The sequence below is a fragment of the Sarcophilus harrisii genome, chromosome 6, assembly GCF_902635505.1.
Source record: "Sarcophilus harrisii chromosome 6, mSarHar1.11, whole genome shotgun sequence".
NCBI lineage: Eukaryota > Metazoa > Chordata > Mammalia > Dasyuromorphia > Dasyuridae > Sarcophilus > Sarcophilus harrisii.
This window is the reverse complement of record NC_045431.1, coordinates 220,882,571-220,902,749: the sequence shown is the minus strand read 5'-3', so window position 1 is coordinate 220,902,749 and position 20,179 is coordinate 220,882,571. Positions and strand designations below refer to the sequence as shown.

At 37.6% G+C, this 20,179-nt stretch overlaps 1 protein-coding gene across 1 annotated transcript in view; it reads right to left on the bottom strand.

Annotated features, from left to right (window-relative positions):
- Positions 1-20,179, bottom strand: part of PDHX (pyruvate dehydrogenase complex component X) — a 75,591-nt gene that overhangs the window by 23,093 nt on the left and 32,319 nt on the right. The window contains exons 4-5 of the mRNA XM_031942859.1: positions 10,285-10,484; positions 4,570-4,668 (exon numbers count right to left, since the gene is read on the bottom strand). Coding sequence (XP_031798719.1) covers positions 4,570-4,668; positions 10,285-10,484 — 299 coding nt within the window. The remainder of the gene's footprint in view (positions 1-4,569; positions 4,669-10,284; positions 10,485-20,179) is intronic.

Below are 20,179 nucleotides of genomic sequence, written 5' to 3'. Positions count from 1 at the left end.
ACTCAGAATATAAATAGCAATTGTTTCTATTTTGGACAGAAATCCTAAGTATCTTCTTCTCTCAAATTGGAGTGGTTTTTCACTAGGTGAAAAAAGCCATTTTGTGCTACCCAGTCTTAATCACTGAATGAGTTGGGGCTTCAGTCAAATAGACCCAGGTCTCTCATTTCACCCATGGCTCTATAGGAGACAATGAGGCAGGTGACCTGGCATACATAGCCTTCCCTCATTTCTAACTAACTCACTTGCATGTCATGGTGTCACTTCTCTGATCTCATAGTCCTCTTTGAGAACAAAGGACAAACAAAATAATAAAAGTCTATCAAATATATCTAATTTAGTTATTATATTTGTATTGTTTTCAAAATAGTGCAAATTTCTTAATTAAGTGTATTGTATTAGATTATGAAAACTATGTATAAACTGAGAACAATAACATTTTTTTGTTATTATAACAACTAAAAGACCATTCACTTCTTAAATCCTATCACCCAGCATAATGCTTTGCCTTGACAAATCTAATGAACTAGTCTTTTACACATATATTAAATCTAAAACTAAGCCAATTTAAGTTATATAAAAAGCTTTCACTTAATGTGAAAAAAAGGAAATGATGTGTTGGAAAAACAGCATGTATAAGAAATAATAGTATTAGGAATTATAAGGCATCAGGTTCACTACCACTTTAAAGCATACTGTATTTATGAATTTATTGAAATTCATCTATCTCTCTATCTATCTATATCTATCTATATAGTATTTTCCATAAAGAATCACCTGTTGCCTCAGTTCCCTCACCTGTAAAATGCAACAAAAACAGAACCTATTTCAGAGGGTTGTTGTGAGGATCACATGAGATTAATGTTTATAAAACACTTCATTCATTGCATGGCACACTACTTGTTGCTCAGTCATGTCCAACACTTTGTTACCCTTCGGACCAGCACCAAGCGGGGGGGTTTTCTTGGCAAGACTAAGAAAAGGGAGGGGTTTGCCATCTCCTTTTCCAGTGGATTGAGGCAAACAGGGTTAACGGACTTGCCCATGATCACATGTCTACTGACGAAGGCCAGATTTGAACTCGGGTGTTCCCGACTCCAAACTCAGCATCTATTCATGGACTACAAATCTGCTCCACGTAGGTACACAGAAAGAACTCAATAAATGCTTCTTCCACTAATGGTGGAATTGTGAAATGATCCAACTATTCTGGAGAGCAATTTGAAACTATGCCCAAAGGGCAACCAACTGTGCATACCTTTGAGCTGGCAGTCCTACTTCTAGGTCTATATCCTAAAAAGATCATAAAACAGGGAAAAGGCTCACAGGTACAGCAACTTTTTATATGGTGGCAAAGAATTGGAAATCGAAGGTATGGCTGAACAAACTGTGACATATGAACGTAATGGAATACTGTTGAGCTATAAGAAATGATGAGCAGACAGATTTCAGAAAACCCTGGAAAGATTCACACCTAACACAAAGTGAAATGAGCAGAACCAGAAGAACATTGTACAGGGGAAGAGTTAATTTTCTCAGCAGTACCAGGATTCAAGACAAATCCAAAAGACTCATAATGGAAAATGCTGACCACAACCAGAGAAAGAACCATGGAGTCTGAATGTAGATCAAAGCATATTATTTTCAATTTTTTCTTTCTTCTTGTGGTTTTGCCTTTTGTTCTGATTCTAATTTCCCAACAAGAGTAATGTGAAAATGTTTAACATGATTGCACATGTACAACCTATATTAGGTTGCTTGTTGTCTTGTGAAGGAGGAAGGGAAAGAAAAAGATTTGGAACTCAAAATCTTACAAAAATAAATATTGAACACTATTTTTATATATAAGTAGGAAAAAAAAGAAATAATATTAAGTCAAAAAAAAAAAAAAAAGAAAGATGGATTAGATTTTATGAGCACCTCTTTAAAAAAGAAATCTTTGGGGCTTTAACAAAAATGTGATGAAAAGCATTAAAAACAAAAAAAAATGCTTGTTCCCCCATTCAATCTCAAAACAACACTGTGAAATAATATAATTACCATAGGATAAATGTTAACATGTTTAAAATGAGAAAACTGAGACTTATCAAGATGAAATGACTTGCCAAAGTCATATAGCTCACATGGAAACAGATGCAGAAAAGAGGTAAAACAAAGCTTCTTTTCCCAGTACAATGCAGAAGATATTTAGCACTCTGTAGTAGTGACAGGCATAGGAGAGATGCTCACTATACTTGCTGAATGAATTCCATTACTGGAATAATCCAGTGCAATTATATGGAGACAGAGAGGAATTCCTAAATTCTAAATATTCTTCCTGGGAACATGAGCCAGGCCTGCCTGCCTCCATCTTGTAGGTCTCTTGTCCACTCCCTCCCCAAGTCCATTTCAGGGAAATTACCAAACATGCTGATGGCACCTCACTGTCTCCTGACACCCCAGTGATAGCAGAGGAATGCTGGGTGCACACCTTTTGCCCTCACCATGTAGATAGCCTACCTTCTCTTATCACTTTATCGCTGGAACTCCTCCAGTCTGTTCTCACCCACCAAATAACCTTCTATTACTCTCTGTGTAATACTCGGTTTTAGGTGTTTGGAGGCAATTGCATTCTACATCTCACTGAAATAAACCAGCATTAGAAGAATATTAATATTGAAAAAGCGGCCTTTACTTTGGAGGAAAGCTTGGGGAAAGTTAAAGGGCTGCTACTGTTCCCCTCTAGACCTGCTCTGTTAGCTGTGCACATCATCTGTCCCAGGTATTCACAATGCTAAAAAGGTCCATAAGACTTTCATTCAAATGCATGCTGCAATATGAGTGAAGGACATTCTCTCTCCATGTGGAGTTTCTGGGCCTTAATATAATCAGTAAACATAAGAACCTGGAACATTCCATTCACAGGGGATCCCTTTTTGCTCTAGATTCTCCACCACACCCCCTCTATCGTGGTTCTAAATGCTTATTGTAAGGAGAACACTGAACACGATTGTTTCTGTTATATTTTTTAAGGAATTGTGAATAACATATGAATGGGAGACACATGGTTGAGAAAAAACCAAATACTCCCCCCACACACACACTAGAAGGCAGTGCTCTACCGAAGGAATACACACAATAAACACAACAGAACTGTATCCCCTACATTTTTACTTGATTGTGAAACAGTAAAGATATGGTTCACTATTGAATACTGCTTGTCCAAGCCTGCCCATTTCCTACTAATATCTTCAGAGGATGTGATGAATTTGAGTAAATATGACTGGCAGAAAGATACTGTATTCATGGGAGAGTAGACAGAGGTCAGTAGTGTTAACACTTTTTTTTTGACATTAATGCTCTCTGGGATTTTTGTCATTTATGTCTTTGGTACCTTCTGCTATTCTCCCAATTGCATCGGCTCTCAACAGACTTGGTCCAATTTGGCTGCTTTCCTCTTATTCTCCTGAGAGCCCTTTCTACCTCATCTCTGAGTCCAGCTGACCAAGATGCTAAAGTCTAAGATGCTAAGGTCTAAGTGCAGTGAAGAAACAACTCGTTAAATTCTTTTTGGCAAATCTTTCCCTTTTTCTTTGACTTGCAGTTCTCTTTCCTTACTCATCTTTGAATGATACTGAGGTGACACTGCTTAAATGGACATATTGCCAGAGTTTCTTTTAACTGATTTTATTCTTTTTTGGTTCTCTTTGCTTTAAGTAATAATACCCTCATATTACTCTATCATCTTTCTTTCTCAGACTTTACAAATGAGTTTATATAGTAAACCATTTTTGCCTTTGGCAACTCCTTCTATTTAAAAACTAAGTTAGATTTTTGCTGCCTAAAATTGTTTCTAAACTCCATGATTCCTGTTGTAGGGATATGTTTAGCATGGCTTAAGGTTCTGGATAAAATTATTATAGGTAGTGTCAATTTCCATTCTGTTGTCCATTTCTGATCATTAATCGCTTTAATTAAAAACTAAATTAGTTCAATGTATACCCCCCCCCCTTTTCATTATTCTTAAATACCACAATATCAGTATGCTGATTGTATAATAATTTGCCAAGTAGACTTTCTTCAATTAGAACTACTTTGGTATTTTCTCTTGGTCTTTTAAAATTAAATATCCCTAAATAGGTAATAAGGCACATTCATTCAAATAAAATAAACAATCATAATTGAAGAGGAAAAAAAAGATGCAAGATGACTGGGGAAACAAATGACTTCACATAGTTATTTCACCACTTCTGATTTAAATGTTATATATCTAAGTCATGAGTTTAAATATTCAACATCACCATTTGTAATAATTTCACTAAAACCAAAGATAATCATAATCATAATCAAAACCAAATTGTTTTATGAGTACTAGGAAATTATGTTAATAGACTTGTGCACACACACATTTTGGCATTCTAAGAATTGTATTGGATTGTAACAAATATAATTAAAATATAAAAGGCAAAATAGTCTGAAGGAAATTACACTGATAACTCCCACCTGTATTCATATCTTCAATGAAGTACTTTCTTTAGCAAAGGATCATGATAAATATATGTTCTCTAAAGACATAAAACACATACATACTCTTTAGTAAAAATGCCCCGAGGTCCTGTAGCGGTACCGTGTTTGGGATCAATGTCATGAGTATCCAAAATGTTGCGAGCAGCAGGACTTAGCCGGAACCTAAATAAGAAAATGCAGGTCACAGGATGCAAAAACGTATTGTTATTTCAAATAAAATGATCTAGATCAGAAGTGTCAGACTCAAATAGAATTGCTCCCTGCAGGTTAACTTAGAAAACTACATGTACTAAATTTTTATTTATTTCGCAGTTTGACACCTATCATCTAGATCACTTTAGTAATAATCATTCACAAAAACCAGCCTATAACCACATATAAAGCTAAATTTCAAACTGTTTCAGGACATTCAAAATAATCTCTATTACTCTAATTTTACAGACAAAATGTTTTTATAAAACATTTAAATAATCACTGGTTCAAAGTATTTAAAAAGACAAATTAATGAATAAAGTTTTTTTCTTCAATTCTCATCAAATAATTTAAATACTGCAAGGGACATATGTATTACCTACTGCCTAACAATGAATAAAACTTACTTAATACCCAACTCAAAAGGTAGGAGCTGAGATCATCTTACAGAAGGGGAAACTGAGGCAAGAATAGGTTCTCATAACATTTTTAGAACAGAATGACATTTTTATATTCATGTAATCCCATTAACAGCCGACATTTATGCCTAAAAGTTCTCCCATGAGTGGAACACTGTTTCTTCTTATCGGTGCCACTTAGATTCTCTAGATGCTTTCAAAGCTCAGTTCAATACCACCTCCTAAAGAAGGCCTTTCCTGAACTCTCTCCAACCACCAGTGATCGCTCTCTCTCGAAACTACCATGCAAAAAAGATTTTTGGTTTATTTGTTTTTGTTTGTTTTTTTTGGGGGGGTGGGGGGGATACTGTTTCCTCTGACGCAGATTGTTTTCATCTTTTCTTTATAATCCCAATGCCTAACAGAGGATTTAGAAAATAAGACATTTATTTGTGGCAGCCCTGTTTGTAGTGGCTAGAAACTGGAAAATAAATGGATGCCCATCAGGTTGGGTAAATTGTGGTGTATGAATGTTATGGAATATTATTGTTCTGAAGAAATGACCAGCAGGATAAATACAGAGAGGCTTGGAGAGACTTACATGAACTGATGCTAAGTGAAATGAGCAGAACCAAGAGATCATTATATACGTCAACAACGATACTGTATGAGGATGTATTCTGATGGAAGTGGATTTCTTTGACAAAGAGAAGATCTAACTCAGTTTCAACTGATCAAGGATGAACAGAAGCAGCTACACCCAAAGAAAGAACACTGGGAAATGAATGTAAACTGTTTGCATTTTTGTTTTTCTTCCTGGGTTATTTCTACCTTCTGAATCCAATTCTTCCTGTGTAACAAGAGAACTGTTCGGTTCTGCACACATATATTGTATCTAGGATACTGCGACATATTTAACATATATAGGACTGCTTGCCATCTAGGGGAGGGGGTGGAGGGAGAGAGGGGAAAAATTGGAACAGAAGCGAGTGCAAGGGATAATGTTGTAAAAAATTACCCTGGCATGCGTTCTGTCAATAAAAAGTTATTATAATTTAAAAAAAGAGAGAGAAAAAGAAAAAGAAAAAAAGAGGAAAAAAAATAGGACATTTAACATATTTTTATTGATTTGTTAATTAATAAAGCACTTTACATATGTTATCTCATTTGGTACTCAAAATATCCTATAAGGTTAACACTTCATGTATTATCCTTGTTTTTACAATTAGGGAACTGAGGCTGAAAAGGAAAAATGATTTCTATCGATCAAACATCTAGGAAGTGCCTAGGTGAGACTCAAATAAAACCAAGGTCTTTTGACAAAATCCAGCATTATATTCACCAGAGATCAGAGGACAGGACAGTTATTTGTATTAAGGGACATTGGACAAAACCTTTTTATGATTAGAGGAAATGCCTTGTTGAAAGAGAGGCTAATAATTAAGGAAGTCTTTTGCTTTACAGAATCAAATATATTTTTATACCCCACAATAAATTCACTAGGGTTTTGCATTCCCTTTATTTTTTCAGTTGTGAGACTATAAAGATGTGATTTGCTCTAGTATATTATTTATGAAACCTGGCCCATTCCCTCCTCAAACCTTCATTAAGGTTTATGCATGCATGTGTATGTGGATTATTCACCTCCTTTGCAGAGATGATAAAGTAGACAAATGGGTTATTAATAAATATATTTCTGAGTGCCTACTGAGGGGAATAAGGCCAAAGTTTTTCTCCCTACATCCGGCATTCTTCTTTATCAGGTATCCATGGAGGCAAAACTCTCATGTAGACTTGAGTTAAATTAGGTTTTTCTCCCATCTTTGTTTTCTTTAATGTCTTTTCTTAAAAAAAAATTTACTGGGGCAGCTAGTTGGTGCAGTGGATAAAGCACCAGCCCTGAAGTCAGGAGGACCCAAGTTCAAATCCAGCCTCAGACACTTGGCACTTCCTAGCTGTATGACCCTAGGCAAGTCACTTAACCTCAATTGCTTCAGCAATAGATAGATAAGAAAAATTTACTGCTACTTTTAGCTCTTCTATCACTCTTATCATTCAGTATTTCCTCTTTTCTTCATCTGCTTAGCTAGCTTCCCCTATCAAGAATCTCCTTTATAAGTCAAGCAAAAGTAACCTAGAAGTTGGTTGGACTTGCCAGCAGGTGCTGTCCTTCACATCTGGAGCTCGGCCACTGTCCCAACACCCCCCTAGGCCCCACTTGACGCTCTAATGCTGGACCATTCTCTCTGCTGACTTGTCTACGCTTGCTGGTGTGCAGTGCTCCGGTCTCTATCACAGTCCCCACCCCTACCCGGGCCCTGCAGCTCTGGGGCCATTTCTCATTCCTCCAGCAGTGAACTGGGCCTGGGCTGTTAAGACTGCCCAACTGAGGCTCCTCTCTTGTCAGTGTCAAAGGAAATAGGCAGAGAAATCCTAACAGATCTCCTCTAATTGTCTGTCTGTTGTCCCTCCCTTAGGGATGGCCATCTGTCTTTCTATACACCTGGGCCATTACCTTTCATTGTTGTATGAAGTGATGCTGCTCATAATCTTCCATCCTTTTTTGCACAAATAAATTTTTAACAATCTATTTTGTCCTTAAATGCCATTTTTGCTGGCTAGGATAGTTTCTAGGAATTTTGGGTCTCCTCATCATAGCAATTTAAAGTTTTATATAATTAAAAATTATTTTTATTGATATCAGTAACATCAGTTAAAAATTTCCTTAGGAGAAGGAATTCTTTTGCCTTTCTTTGAATCCCTAACACTTACTTAGCACAGTGCCTGGTATGTAGCAGGTGCTTAATAAATGTTTATCAACTTACATAGTGATATATTCTGTGTTGACAACTGTTATTTTACCCACTGCCCATTTTTGTGGCTGTGGTTACCAGTTGGCATAAACATGTCAAGCTGTAGCTACCTCAGTTGCACACTATTTTCTGTATTAGTGCTTCTAATGTGATATCAATTTTTATTTTTGTTTTAACAAGTTGGTTGTCTGAATGGAAAAAGAAAGCTGATTCATAAGTGACTCCCATTTTCTGTTAAATCATACTCAAAAAATTTGGAAGTTTATATTTTATTTTGGTGTTAATCCAAATTTTGTATCTCCCAACTATTTAAGAAAAAGAGGCATGAGAAGAATTTTGAAATCCGTTGGGCTCTCTTATTGCTTATTCCTGAACTGTTTTGTAACATTTATTACTCTGTCCACCCAATTTTGGCAGTGAAATCCCTGAGTATTAGACCGTGTTGATGTAATTTAAAGGATCTTATCTACCTTCTCATCCTCTGAAACAGATGTTGGTCCTTAGGCTGCAATCATCTTCATGGAGGTCTTTTGGTAAATACTTATCAGCATAGAGGACAAGATGACCGAGGGCCCATGTAGTGATTTTTCTCATTGCTTTTGGACACACAATAAAACCAACTCATTTCTTTACCTATTCAAGAAAAATTTATGAGGCATTTTACCTGCAACTTCTAAATTCTTTTTGTTTCACTTGTGATGAAAATATTAGCACTGACATGGCTCAGATCTGCCAGTAGTATGTCTACTTAGTTAATGGAAAAGGAGCTCACCTTTCTAGTAACAACAGCTATCATGAGGACAGAAACACATGCTGTGGTTCTCAGTGCCCTGAAGACCACATCACTGCCAAGGCAGAGGATGCCAAGCAAGACTGGATACCGTTCTGTGCCTTTCTTTGGTTTCTATGAACAAAGGACCATTACCAGAGAGCAAGCCTCCTGGGGACGAGCCTCTCCATACTTAACAAGGCTAAGCCTTAGAAGACAATCGCATCTGTTTCTGGGATCTTATTTGAAGTCTCCAGCATCATAGAACCTGCCAGATGGGTTATATTGGTGGCAGCGCCTTCAAAAAATCAGGAGCACCTCAGTGCCTTAATGAGATAATGGTGGAGGCGACTGTGGGTTAGAAGAGAAGGGCAATATTGCAGGTCCTGCATGTGTCCACACAAGGTTTAAAATAGTAAATTAGAAAACCAGGAAAAAGAAAGGCCTCTGCAATATCCTGGGCAGTTCTAAGGGGATGCTTGGTAAGAAGAAGAAACAGAAACAAAAATACCAATCCCCTTTGCCTTATGAAGGTCATTCAAAAGGAAGAGAGAAACCTAGTAAAGGAACAGGTTATAACAAAAATGTTTTGTTAATCCTTCATCCGATGATTAAAATCAGAAACTTCTAAAATTGTGTTAAAAGAAAGTAAGCCTTCAAGAGTGTGTGAGGAACATCCCCGAAAGCATGTCTTTATGCGGGAGTCTGGCTGAACAGTGAGCTGAGCCAGAAACTGCAGTCAAAAACCTTAGATGTGAATCTCGGCCCAAGGGACCCCGGGAGAGCCGCTGTCTCCACCTGATCATTCCAGTGGTCCCTTGCTCTGATGAAATGCTAACAGCCTGTGCTTCTGAGACCTCACAGAAAACCAGCTAAAACAAGCCCCCTTTCCTCTGTGCCAGAAATCCAAGCATAGGAATTAATTCTATTAAAATGGAATCAAAATCAGTTGGTTTGTTTTTTAAAGCTACCTTCATTTTGTGTCAGTTGGCCCAGCTTGTGATTAATAAGGGCCCATGTGGCCCAGGAGAAGTCCTGGCACCTCTCTGGACCTCAGTCTCTTCATCTCTGAAGTTTTTTCCATCCCTAAATCCCCAGACTCTCCAGGGACACATTCTAGAGGTGGGGGAGTCTATCTAGATCCAGGATCAAATGCGATCACACATGAGAAGTGCTTTTTAAACATAAAATGCTACATAAACACCAATTGTTTTGTTATTCATTTCCTGCTTTCCCAGACCATCCAATGGACTCCTCCTCTAGGAGATGTGGAGAGCAAGGGGAGGAAAAATAAGGGAGATGGAGAGTCCCGGCAAGGAAGTCAGTCAGAAGAACAGCATCCTCAGCTCCAGGAGAGAGAGGACTGATGGCCTTCCTTGCCTGCCCTGGGGCACAGTCACAGTAGGAGATTACAAGTTGAGCTCCAAGGGATGGATACTGGTCTCAGCTCAGTCCATGGCACTGTGCTAACTTGCCATGTGCACTCGACAAGGTGACTTAGTCACCTTGCTCTCTGCCTCAAATTCTTAAGAAAAGAATGAGAGAGAACAGGCCCCATCTAGAGGACAAATGCCCTTGGAAGCCTACCCAAAAATGGCATACTCACATCAGTTTCCCAGCTGGGGGGTGCTTTTTGACAGAGGCAGGAGCCACGGCTTCAACTAGGCGAGGCGCAGACACAGGTGAAGCTGGAGGTGGCGGAGGACTCACATCTTTGGGAATTTCAACTTGCTTCCAATCAGCTCCTTCCTCCACCATCAATCCAATTAGGGATCCTAACCGAATACCCTTACTTCCTTCTTCGACCTGTATTTTGGGGAAAAAAAAAAAAAAGCTAGGTTATGAAAATATGAAAGGAATGCTGCAAAATTTGCAACACTTAAACCGGTCATGAGAATGCCTTTTACTTTGAAAACAATAACTTAATTAAGACTACCACAATTTCTAGAAAGGGTAAATCATTCAGTTTTCCTATAGCTCCATTCACATCTTTTTCATCTGTTAAATGAGGAGGTTGGATAAAATATCCTTTTAAAATTTAAATTCTTTCTACCTTCAAGTAATATGAATCTATTTTCTCTGCCCCTCATCTTTTCCTCTCCTTACTCCTCCTCCTATATGGCAGAAGTTCTTAAACCTTTTCCATTCACAACTCCTTTTCCCCTGGAAAAAATTTTACATGATCCCACATTGTGTAAAAAATTTACACGATTAGTAATGTATATTAATCAAATATTTGCTGAAAATAAGTCATTATTTTGCAACCTCCACATTCACTTACATGGTCCCATAAGAATCAAGACTCAGTATCAGAAGCTTTACTATAGAGAATAGGGGCAGAAATCTTAGTACGGAGAGCAAAGTCAAGCAAAATACACTGACCATTGGATTGACCATATCCAAAAATATGTCACATTCTGCATCTTGAAACCATTCACCTTCCTGTCAAGAGAAGGATATTCATCCTTACTCTTCTGGAACTCTTGCTGATCATATCAGATCCAGCAATGCCTTTTAACCTTCCTGGTCATCATTCCTTTCTATGTGTTACCTTCCCCATTCGAATGTAATTTTTTTGTAAATTCTCTCTTTTGAACTTGTATCCGCAATGTTTAGTACAAAGCCTAGAAAACAGAAAGTGCTAATAAATTTTTTTAAAGTTTTCCATTCAATTAATCTTGGAAGTTTTATAGTTCAATATCCCATGAACTTTAAGAATGTACTTCAACAAAAGGACTACAGGCTCACAGATTTAAAATTGAAAGACATCTGCTGAAATGATGAAAGGATATATAAACAGCAATTTTCCCTTTTAAAACCATTTCATTTTTCCCAGTTATATAGAAAACAATTTTTAACATGTGTTTGTAAAACTTTGAGTCCAGATTCTCTCTTTTCCTCCCTTCCCACATCTCCCCATTGAGAAGGCACATGTAAAGTTATACAAAACATTTCCATAAAACTTATCTTGTGAAAGAAAACATACATTTCCCCTCTCCACTCAAGGGAAAACAAAGGTATACTTCTGTCTATATTCAGACACAATCAGTTCTTTCTTTGGGCATGGATAATATTTTTTATCATAAGTCCTTCAGAGTTTACTTGGATCATCTAGGAGGTGATCAGTGGATTCTTTCAATTTCTATTTTACCCTCTGGTTCTACATCACGACAGTTTTCCTTGATAATATCTTGAAAGATGATATCTAGGCTCTTTTTTCTGAACATGGCTTTAGGTAGTCCAACAATTTTAAAATTGATCTTTCCTAGATTTATTTTCCAGGTCAGTTGTTTTTCTAATATTTCACATTGTTTTCCCTTTTTCCCCCCTTCATTCTTTTGGTTTTGTTTTATTGTTTCTTGATTTCTCATAAAGTCATTCGCTTTCATTTGTTCAATTCTAATTTTTAAGGAATTATTCTCCTCAGTGAGTTTTTGTACCTCCTTTTGCACCTGGCTAATTTTGCTTTTTAAGGCATTCTTTTCTTCATTTGTTTTTTGTACTTCTTTTTGCATCATTCTCATTTTTCTTCCCAATTTTTCCTCTATTTCTCTTATTTGATTTTCAAAATCCCTTTTGATTTCTTCCATGACTTGAAACCAATTCTTATTTTTCTTACAAATTTGTTATCTTCTTTTGAGTGTGTGTTTTGATTTTCCTTATTATCACAGTAACTTTCTAAGGTCAGAATCTTTTTCTGTTGTTGGCTCATTTTCCCAGACTATTATTTGGCTTTTAACTCTTTTTTAAAGGAGAACTCTGTTTCCAGGATGAAGGGTTCAATGTCCCAAGCTTCAGGGGTTTGTGCAGCTGTTTTCAGAGATACTTCTAGGGATCTGTAAGTTTTCAGTTCTTCCAAGGTGGCATAATCCAAGGAGAAGTATGTTTACAACCCTTCTGGACAGTGTTCTAGTCTGTGAGTGATCACAAGCACTAAGTTCTAATATAGTAATCTTTTTTCATTCTAGTACTCTGAGTCAGGATTGTTTCCTGAATCTGAATATGGACAAGTCAACAGAGTCCTGCCTCAGTGTTAGCAAAGACATTTCTGAAATCTCCTTCTGACCAGCTGTTTGACCCTCCCTTACTTCTGTGGGGTGAGATGTCCAGAAGCCACTGCTGCCACTGCCACCACCGCTGTTGCTGCCACTAATTCAGTGGTTCCTAAGGTCCTCTCCTGGGTGTGCTGAGGCTAGGGCTATCCTGGGCTTTGAAGCAACCTTTCCTGCTGACTTTCTAAGTAATCTTTGGTGTCTATGGGCCAAGAGGTCTGGAAACTGCCATGGATTCAGAGTCTCTCAAAGACTTCTGGTTTGATGGGGCTGCGGCGATGCTGGAGCAGCCTTCCCAGACTGCCCTCCATTCTTATCCTGGTGCAACAGACTTTTTCTACCAAGTTGTTTTCAGCTGGAAACTTGTTTCTCTCCATCTCTTTGTGGGTTTTGATGCTCTAAAGTTTGTTTAGAGTCATTATTTAAAAGTATTTTGAGGGAGAGCTTAGGTGAGTCCCTGATTTTTTCCTGACATCTTGGCTCTGTCTCCAGCAACAAGCAATTGTCAAAGGAAAAAATCCAAGCTGCCGATAGTCATAAGAAAAATGCTCCTTGTTATTAATAATTAGAAGAATACAAATTAATGCAACTTTGAGAACTGGAGCTATACTAGTAAAATAAGCTTTCACTGCCTCCTACTACGTACCCATTGACCCAGTTGTACCAGGATGACACAGATGAAACAGAGTAAAATGCAGAGTCTCAATGATTAACAGATCTATAAGTTGACTTTTCAAAAAGAGATGATATATCTACAATCTACATGGGGGCTACATCCATCACAGGATGAGCAAGGCAAGGATTACCTCTGCTGAGTGGTCACAGAGATAAGATGGAACCTTTATCTAACCTAGCTCCTAACAAGATCAAAGAAAAGAAATCTGACCCAGCTCGGGATGAAGGTGTGCTTCACCACCCGGACATTAGTCAGGTCCCTCCCCTGCTGCTCAATCCTCATCCTTTTATAAGATAAGTCAGAAAACATTTAAGAAAATATTGATTTCATAGTTGCAAAGAACTAGAATCTAAGAAAATGCTCATCAACCAGGAGAATGGCTGAAAAAAAAAAACAGACCTGTCATATGGTACAACAGAACATTCTTGTACCCTAAGAAATGACAAAAGGGATGATTTGAAAGAAATCTATTAAGTATGTATTGATGCACAAGAATAAGTGAAGAACTAGGAGAACAACCCATTCAATAACACTGGAAAGACAAACAATTTGAGAGATTGCAAAACTCCGATCAATACTACCATCAACAGCAGTTCCAATGTAGTGAAAATAAGTTCAGAGGTCTTGGCAGATTAATGGAGGGATTGGAGATGCAGAATGAGGCACATTTTTAGAAGCAGTCTATTTAGCTTTGCTCTCTTGTGACAAAGGTTCTGCCCTCCGCCCCTATAGGAGTAGTGGAGGGAAAAGGAAAGAGAGAAAACAGGTCCATATTACTTGAAAGTGAAAAATAATTATACTTTTAAAAGGATATCAAGGATTATCTACTCTAACCTCCTCATGTTATAAAGAAACAAAGATTCGGTAAATTGAGGAAATTAATTGATCTACCCAAGATCACATAGAAATTACATTTCAAAACTAACTTTCAAGTACAAATTTTCAAAATACAAATCTACAGCTTTTTGCACTGTTTCAGAAAGTTCCATCATTTAATATAATTAAATATTTACTACTGATTCCTATGTCAACTGCTGGGGGAAACAAAATTTAGATAAGATGGAGTCCCTGCCCTCTGCTAGTCTGGGAGAGGACATAAACATAAAGAAATATAATACACAATATACTAAGTACTGTGTAACAAAGAATCTTAGAGATGGAAGAGACCTCAGTGGACAGTTATAAGATAATTTTAACTGGAGCCTTACTTTATTCCAATCAACACCAATAAGTTTAATGAGATTCTGTGGGGTTAGTAATTATTAGCAAATATATACTTATCTATCAACATACATGTGGTCAGTGATAGGCTCTTTCTTATCATAGGCCCTAAACTTTAAACTGAAAACTATAAGTTCACTGGCTTGTTACGAAATACACTGGCTTTATCATAGAATGCTGACCAGAAGCCCTTTACCCTCCAGACTTGATGTGTTACCAAGGCCACAGTGGGGGGAGAGGACCTTCAGACCTCTCCTCTCTTTGGCTAATCATTGTGAACAAGCCTTGTGTGGTGGAGATGACTTAATGTGAACAGAACCCCTATTATCTCTGATCCCCCAGACTGCCCTATTGCCCTCCACAAGGCTCCACCCCAGGACCACTCAGCAGAGATGACCCTTGCCTGACCAACCACATGGATGCACCACTTCCGACCCTTTTGGGAAGTCAGCGCATAGGTTTGTTTCCCAAAAATATTTTGCATCCTACTTTGCTTCTTCTGTGCAATCCTGGTCACCCAGCACTATCAATCAGGAAAAGCAGAAGAAAGCACGCAAAAAGGCATCTAGTCCCTTTAATAAAAGGGTTATGGCTGGGGGCTCGGCCTCAAGATTGGACAACTGTAGACCCCACAGTTCAGCCCATATATGAAGGGGGAGAAACTCTCCTGGACTATTTCCACTGAAAAGCCCATCACTCTTTATGGAGTAACCCTTTTATTAGCTGAGTATTGCTAATTATTAAAAAGTTTTCTTCACACAATACTCCAAAAATCTGTCTCACAATAAGCTTTAAGTCATATTTTGGTACGATCTAGGCCAAGGCTAATCTCTGTGTATCAGGCTCTCAAATGAATATGAAATGGGTCCCAACCCATTTGACCCAAATGGGTCAAATGAATATGAAATGAAAGGGGTCCCAACACACCTTAGCTCTTTTCTCTGGATATCTGATAAGTCAGCCAGGGCACAGGCTATATGGCCCACCATTTACTGATACTAATTAGAATGTGTATGGGGCAATGACATGCAATGAAATCTGGCTTAACTCACTGAAACAGTCATATACGTAAGGTGTTACTTAATTCTTTTCCCAAAGAGGAAACTGGCTAAATTACTAACTAAAAGTATCATTCTATAAGATTTTGTTGGCATTCTACTGAGCAGAGTATCCATTTTTATATCATATCTTAAGAAAGAGTAAGAACACTAATTCCTGATTTAGTTAATGATAACATTCAATAACTAAATGTTTATCTTTTCAAAGCAAACTCTTTCTCTTCAAAGAGTATACAGCATGACAAAGATAAGATTAGAGGATTCAAGTCTGAAATGTTTATGAGGAAAAAAATGAATCATTTTAGGGTAATCAGAAACATCTATACATAACAACTATTATTATAGAGCATGGAAAGACCATGGGATTGAAGAAGGAAGACCTAAATCAAAATCTTTGTCTGCCAACTATTAGCTCAATATATATAATCCTCAGGAACTCAGTTTTCTTGTCTGTAAGGTTTCTTTCCATAATGATATTCTGTGATTTTGTGATCTGTTAATTGCATTAAAAAACCACCACCACCACCACCACCTTTGAGCCTACTCTTGAGTTATTATAGGCATGAGGAAGATGAGGAAAGGAAAGAAAACATTTTTTCTTAAAAAATATTATCTAATTCAGAGTTTTCACTAATATAAACTGTTCTCACCTTTTAAGCCAAATAAGGTTTTGCAGACAAATTTCATTTAGTAGGTAACAATGTCATGCAATAAATTTCAAACCTGGTCTACTCAAGCCAACATTTCTCTATAATCAACAAAACTGCTACAATTTATCACTGCGATCAACTGTGAATATGACTTAACTTTGAGTATTTGGGTATGTTAATTGACTATAGAGATATTACTTATGAGAAACTAAGTAAATATGGGTTGGGAAGAATGTCATTAATTTCAATGGTCAACCCAAATCACTGAAATATAGAATTCTAGAATCAAGAAACTTTGAAAGACGTCTGGTCACTGATAAAAGTTGAGTAAATAATATTTTATACAAAATAAAACTGGAAAAGAGACAGTTATATATTTTTAAAACTTAGAACCTATTTTTAACTATTAAAAATCAGTGGGGTTAATTAGCATGACATGATGCTAATAATTTCAAACCTAATAATTCCCACTGACAATCACACTTCCTTAATTGTATCTTACACTATAAAATTATTCTAACATTCCTACTTCTGCAAAGTATGCTAAGTTTTTTGTTTGTTTGTTTGTTTTTACAGCGACTTAAGTTGTGGCAAATCCAAGTCTATTATTGTTTTCAGATTTTTCTTTTCTTGTTCCAACGACTAATTACTTATTCATGAATTATAACATTTTTTAAGTCAAAAAAGTAAACCTTCATCTAATAAAGTTAAATTTGAACCAAAAAACTCAAATAAGAAGTCCAAACAAAGGTAAATTTTTTCAAGTTTGAACTAGGAATAAGGTCAATTAAAACAAAACATCCAACTGGTCAAAAACATTTCTTTTTAACTGTTCAATGGATCAAAATGGATAGTTCCCTGAATACATATTTATTCTCTATAATTTACAACATTCTCTGAGTATAAAAATTCTGTGAAATTTGGGTCAAACTAAATAAAGTGAAACTAAATGCCCTTACCAATTCCTTTCTTACTACACAAATAAGAACAGATATATTTCTCTCAAAATTAATTTCCCCCCCAATTTTCTCCTAAATAGAAATGATGCCCTATAAAGATTAGGCATTAATTTCTAGAAACTTCATCTGCAACCCTACTAGAAAAACATAATTTACAGAAATACTCAAAGTATCATCACAGAATTCCATTTTCAAAAGACAGTAAAGTCAGTATGACTATATGTATCTTATCATATTAGGAAGAATAAAAAGAAACCACTATCGATCCTATAAAGAAAATGCGAATGAGGGCATCATTACTGCATTATTGGCTCATAGCATTAGGGTTACAGAATTTTGTTTTATTTTTTCAAAACAAATCTGCAGGTAAGTTTTCTTCTCATTATTTTTTGTCTTTTTTCCTTCTGAATTCTGAGTTTCTTTGATTAGACTTGTTAAACTTAATAGTTTATCAATTTTTAAACTTTTCAGAAAAATAACTGTTGCATTTATCTTTTCAATTGTTTTCTTATTTTTAGCTTCATTGATTTCTTCTTTGGTCTTTGTTATTTTTTTTCTTCTTTCTGATGGTTTGGGGTTTTGGCCCTTTCCTAAATGCAAACATTTAATTAATTTTGTCTTTTTTTATTGACATAAATATTCAGGGCTGTGGATCTATCTCTGGGTACAGTTTTAATTTCTTCCTAAAGATTTTGTCATTGTATTATATGTATTTATTATTATTTTTATAATTTCTCACGTGATCATTACCCGCCTCCTTCACTATTAAACTGCTGCTGGAGGAAATCCATGGACTTTGATGATTCAGACCACCTAATCTCAACTGGACACTCTATGAAGTCAGGCAAAGGTACAATCACTGCTTAAATAAATGATTTGCTATTGTTGACTCCACAGCATCTATTTCACATCTTGTCTCTTCTGGAGCTGCCTTTGGCACGCCCTCTTGCCACTCTCATGGAAGAGGTGGTGTATACACAATGTACACAATGCATTAGTGGCCCATTTTCTCACACCCCCTCTACTGTTCATTATCTTCTCCCATAATGATCCTTTTTTGAAACCTCATCTTTTCTAATCTCTCTAGAGCACTTGGGGATGGAGAGGTGGGAGGGAAAATAGAAGCAATCAGGGTTAAGTGACTTGCCCAGGGTAATGCAGATTAAGTCTCTAAGGCCAGATTTGAATTCATGTCCTCCTAACTCCAGGGCCAATGCTCCCTCCATTCCACCTAGCTTCCCCTCTCTAGAGCACTCAACATTGTAATAGCTCTCCTCCTGCATATACTTCCTTCTCCGAGTTCCCTCCTGGCTCTCCCTCATTTCTCAGTGTCCTTTCCTGGAGTTCATCTCTGCCCTTCACTCAAAGTCCTCCAAGGCCCTGACCTAGCTATGCTGTTTCACTTTGTCACTATCAGCTTCCAGCTCTCCTCTCTGGAGACAACAGTCTGAAAGTCCATCTCTCATTTCTTGCTGAGCAAATCACCTATTTCCACCTTCTTCTTGGAAAAGTGTTAGCCTTTTCATTGGAAATTTGGGTTGAATCCTACTTTACAACTTACCATCTCTGTTACTCTGAGTCATTGACCATTAACTTCAGTTTCCTAATCTCCATTTCACTAATTTTTTTTTAGTGAATTATTTTCTTTTTCCAATTCACAAATTCTGTTTCCCTGCACTTCTTGGGAGTTTTTTTACCTTTTCCAATTCACATTTCAGGAAGTTGTTGCTCTCTTGCATAGCTTCTCTTTTCTTTCCCCATTTTTCTCCCCATAGTTCTCTTTTAAGGTTTTTAATAGTCTCTTCTAGGAGAGCCTTTTGTGTTGGGGACCAACAATTGTCTGGAGACTGTCTGCTATTAGTCTCCTAGGGGTTGAAAAACTGCTCTCTTTCGGTATAGAAGCTATCAATCATCCTTTTGATTTTTTTACTCGTTTTGTTAAAGCCTGTAGGGGCTTCCTTCAGGGCCAGGAGGTTACCAGCTTCCTCTGCAGAGCAGTGAAAGGTGTATGGCTGGGTAGCTATCCTACTAGCCAGCTAAAGCAGTGAGGTACTGGAGTGCTCTGAGAAAGAGTTCCCCACCAGGAAGTAACTCAGGCCTGCAGGACAGAACTGGGAAAGTGTCCTGCAAAGACGCCCCCCCCCCCCCAGCTGTATGAGATAATGACTGCCCTGGGGCTAGACAATGAGCAGTGAAAATTTGACTACCCCAAGCCAAAGCTTGCCCTGGGGCTGTGGGTTTTAGTGGCTAAGCAGTGAATAGCCCAACAGGAACCAGAAGTGTCTCTGCCCCAGGAACCACAGTCTGCTGGGGAAGTTCTATTGCTGCAGGCCGAGCCCCCCACTATGCAGATTACAGGCTGCCTTGGGCTGTGCCCCCCTTGCTGTGCAGATTTGTAACTGTCCCCACAAAAGCCCCGAACTGCAGGATGTGGCTGCAGGGCTGTATTACAGGTCTGCCTGAGTCACTTCCAGTTTTGGGTGGTTACAGACAGATCTTGTTAGGTTCTGGCATTTTTTAGAGTACCCTCTGTTTTAGGCTTTAATTTCTCTGCCAGGTTATTGCTTTGTAATCAAGGCAGAGCAGTTAGCCTATAGCAGAGTGGTCTCTATAATTTCTCTAGCCACAGAGATCACCCCCGCCCCTGGTCTGCTCAGGACGTTAGTCTTGCTGCCTGCTCTGGTCTGTTCCTGGCCCCTAGGGACAAACCTTTCCTAGAGATCTTCCAGATTATCTTTGGCTGGTGAGTTGTTGTGCTTCTAATCGTCATGGGGTTTACCAGTCAAGGGCTATTTTTGAGGCTGAATTTAATAGTTGGTTGTGAGGGGATGAAAAGCTTAGAAAGTCGTGTGTGCCTTCTCCGCCATCTTGGCTCCGCCCCCTTG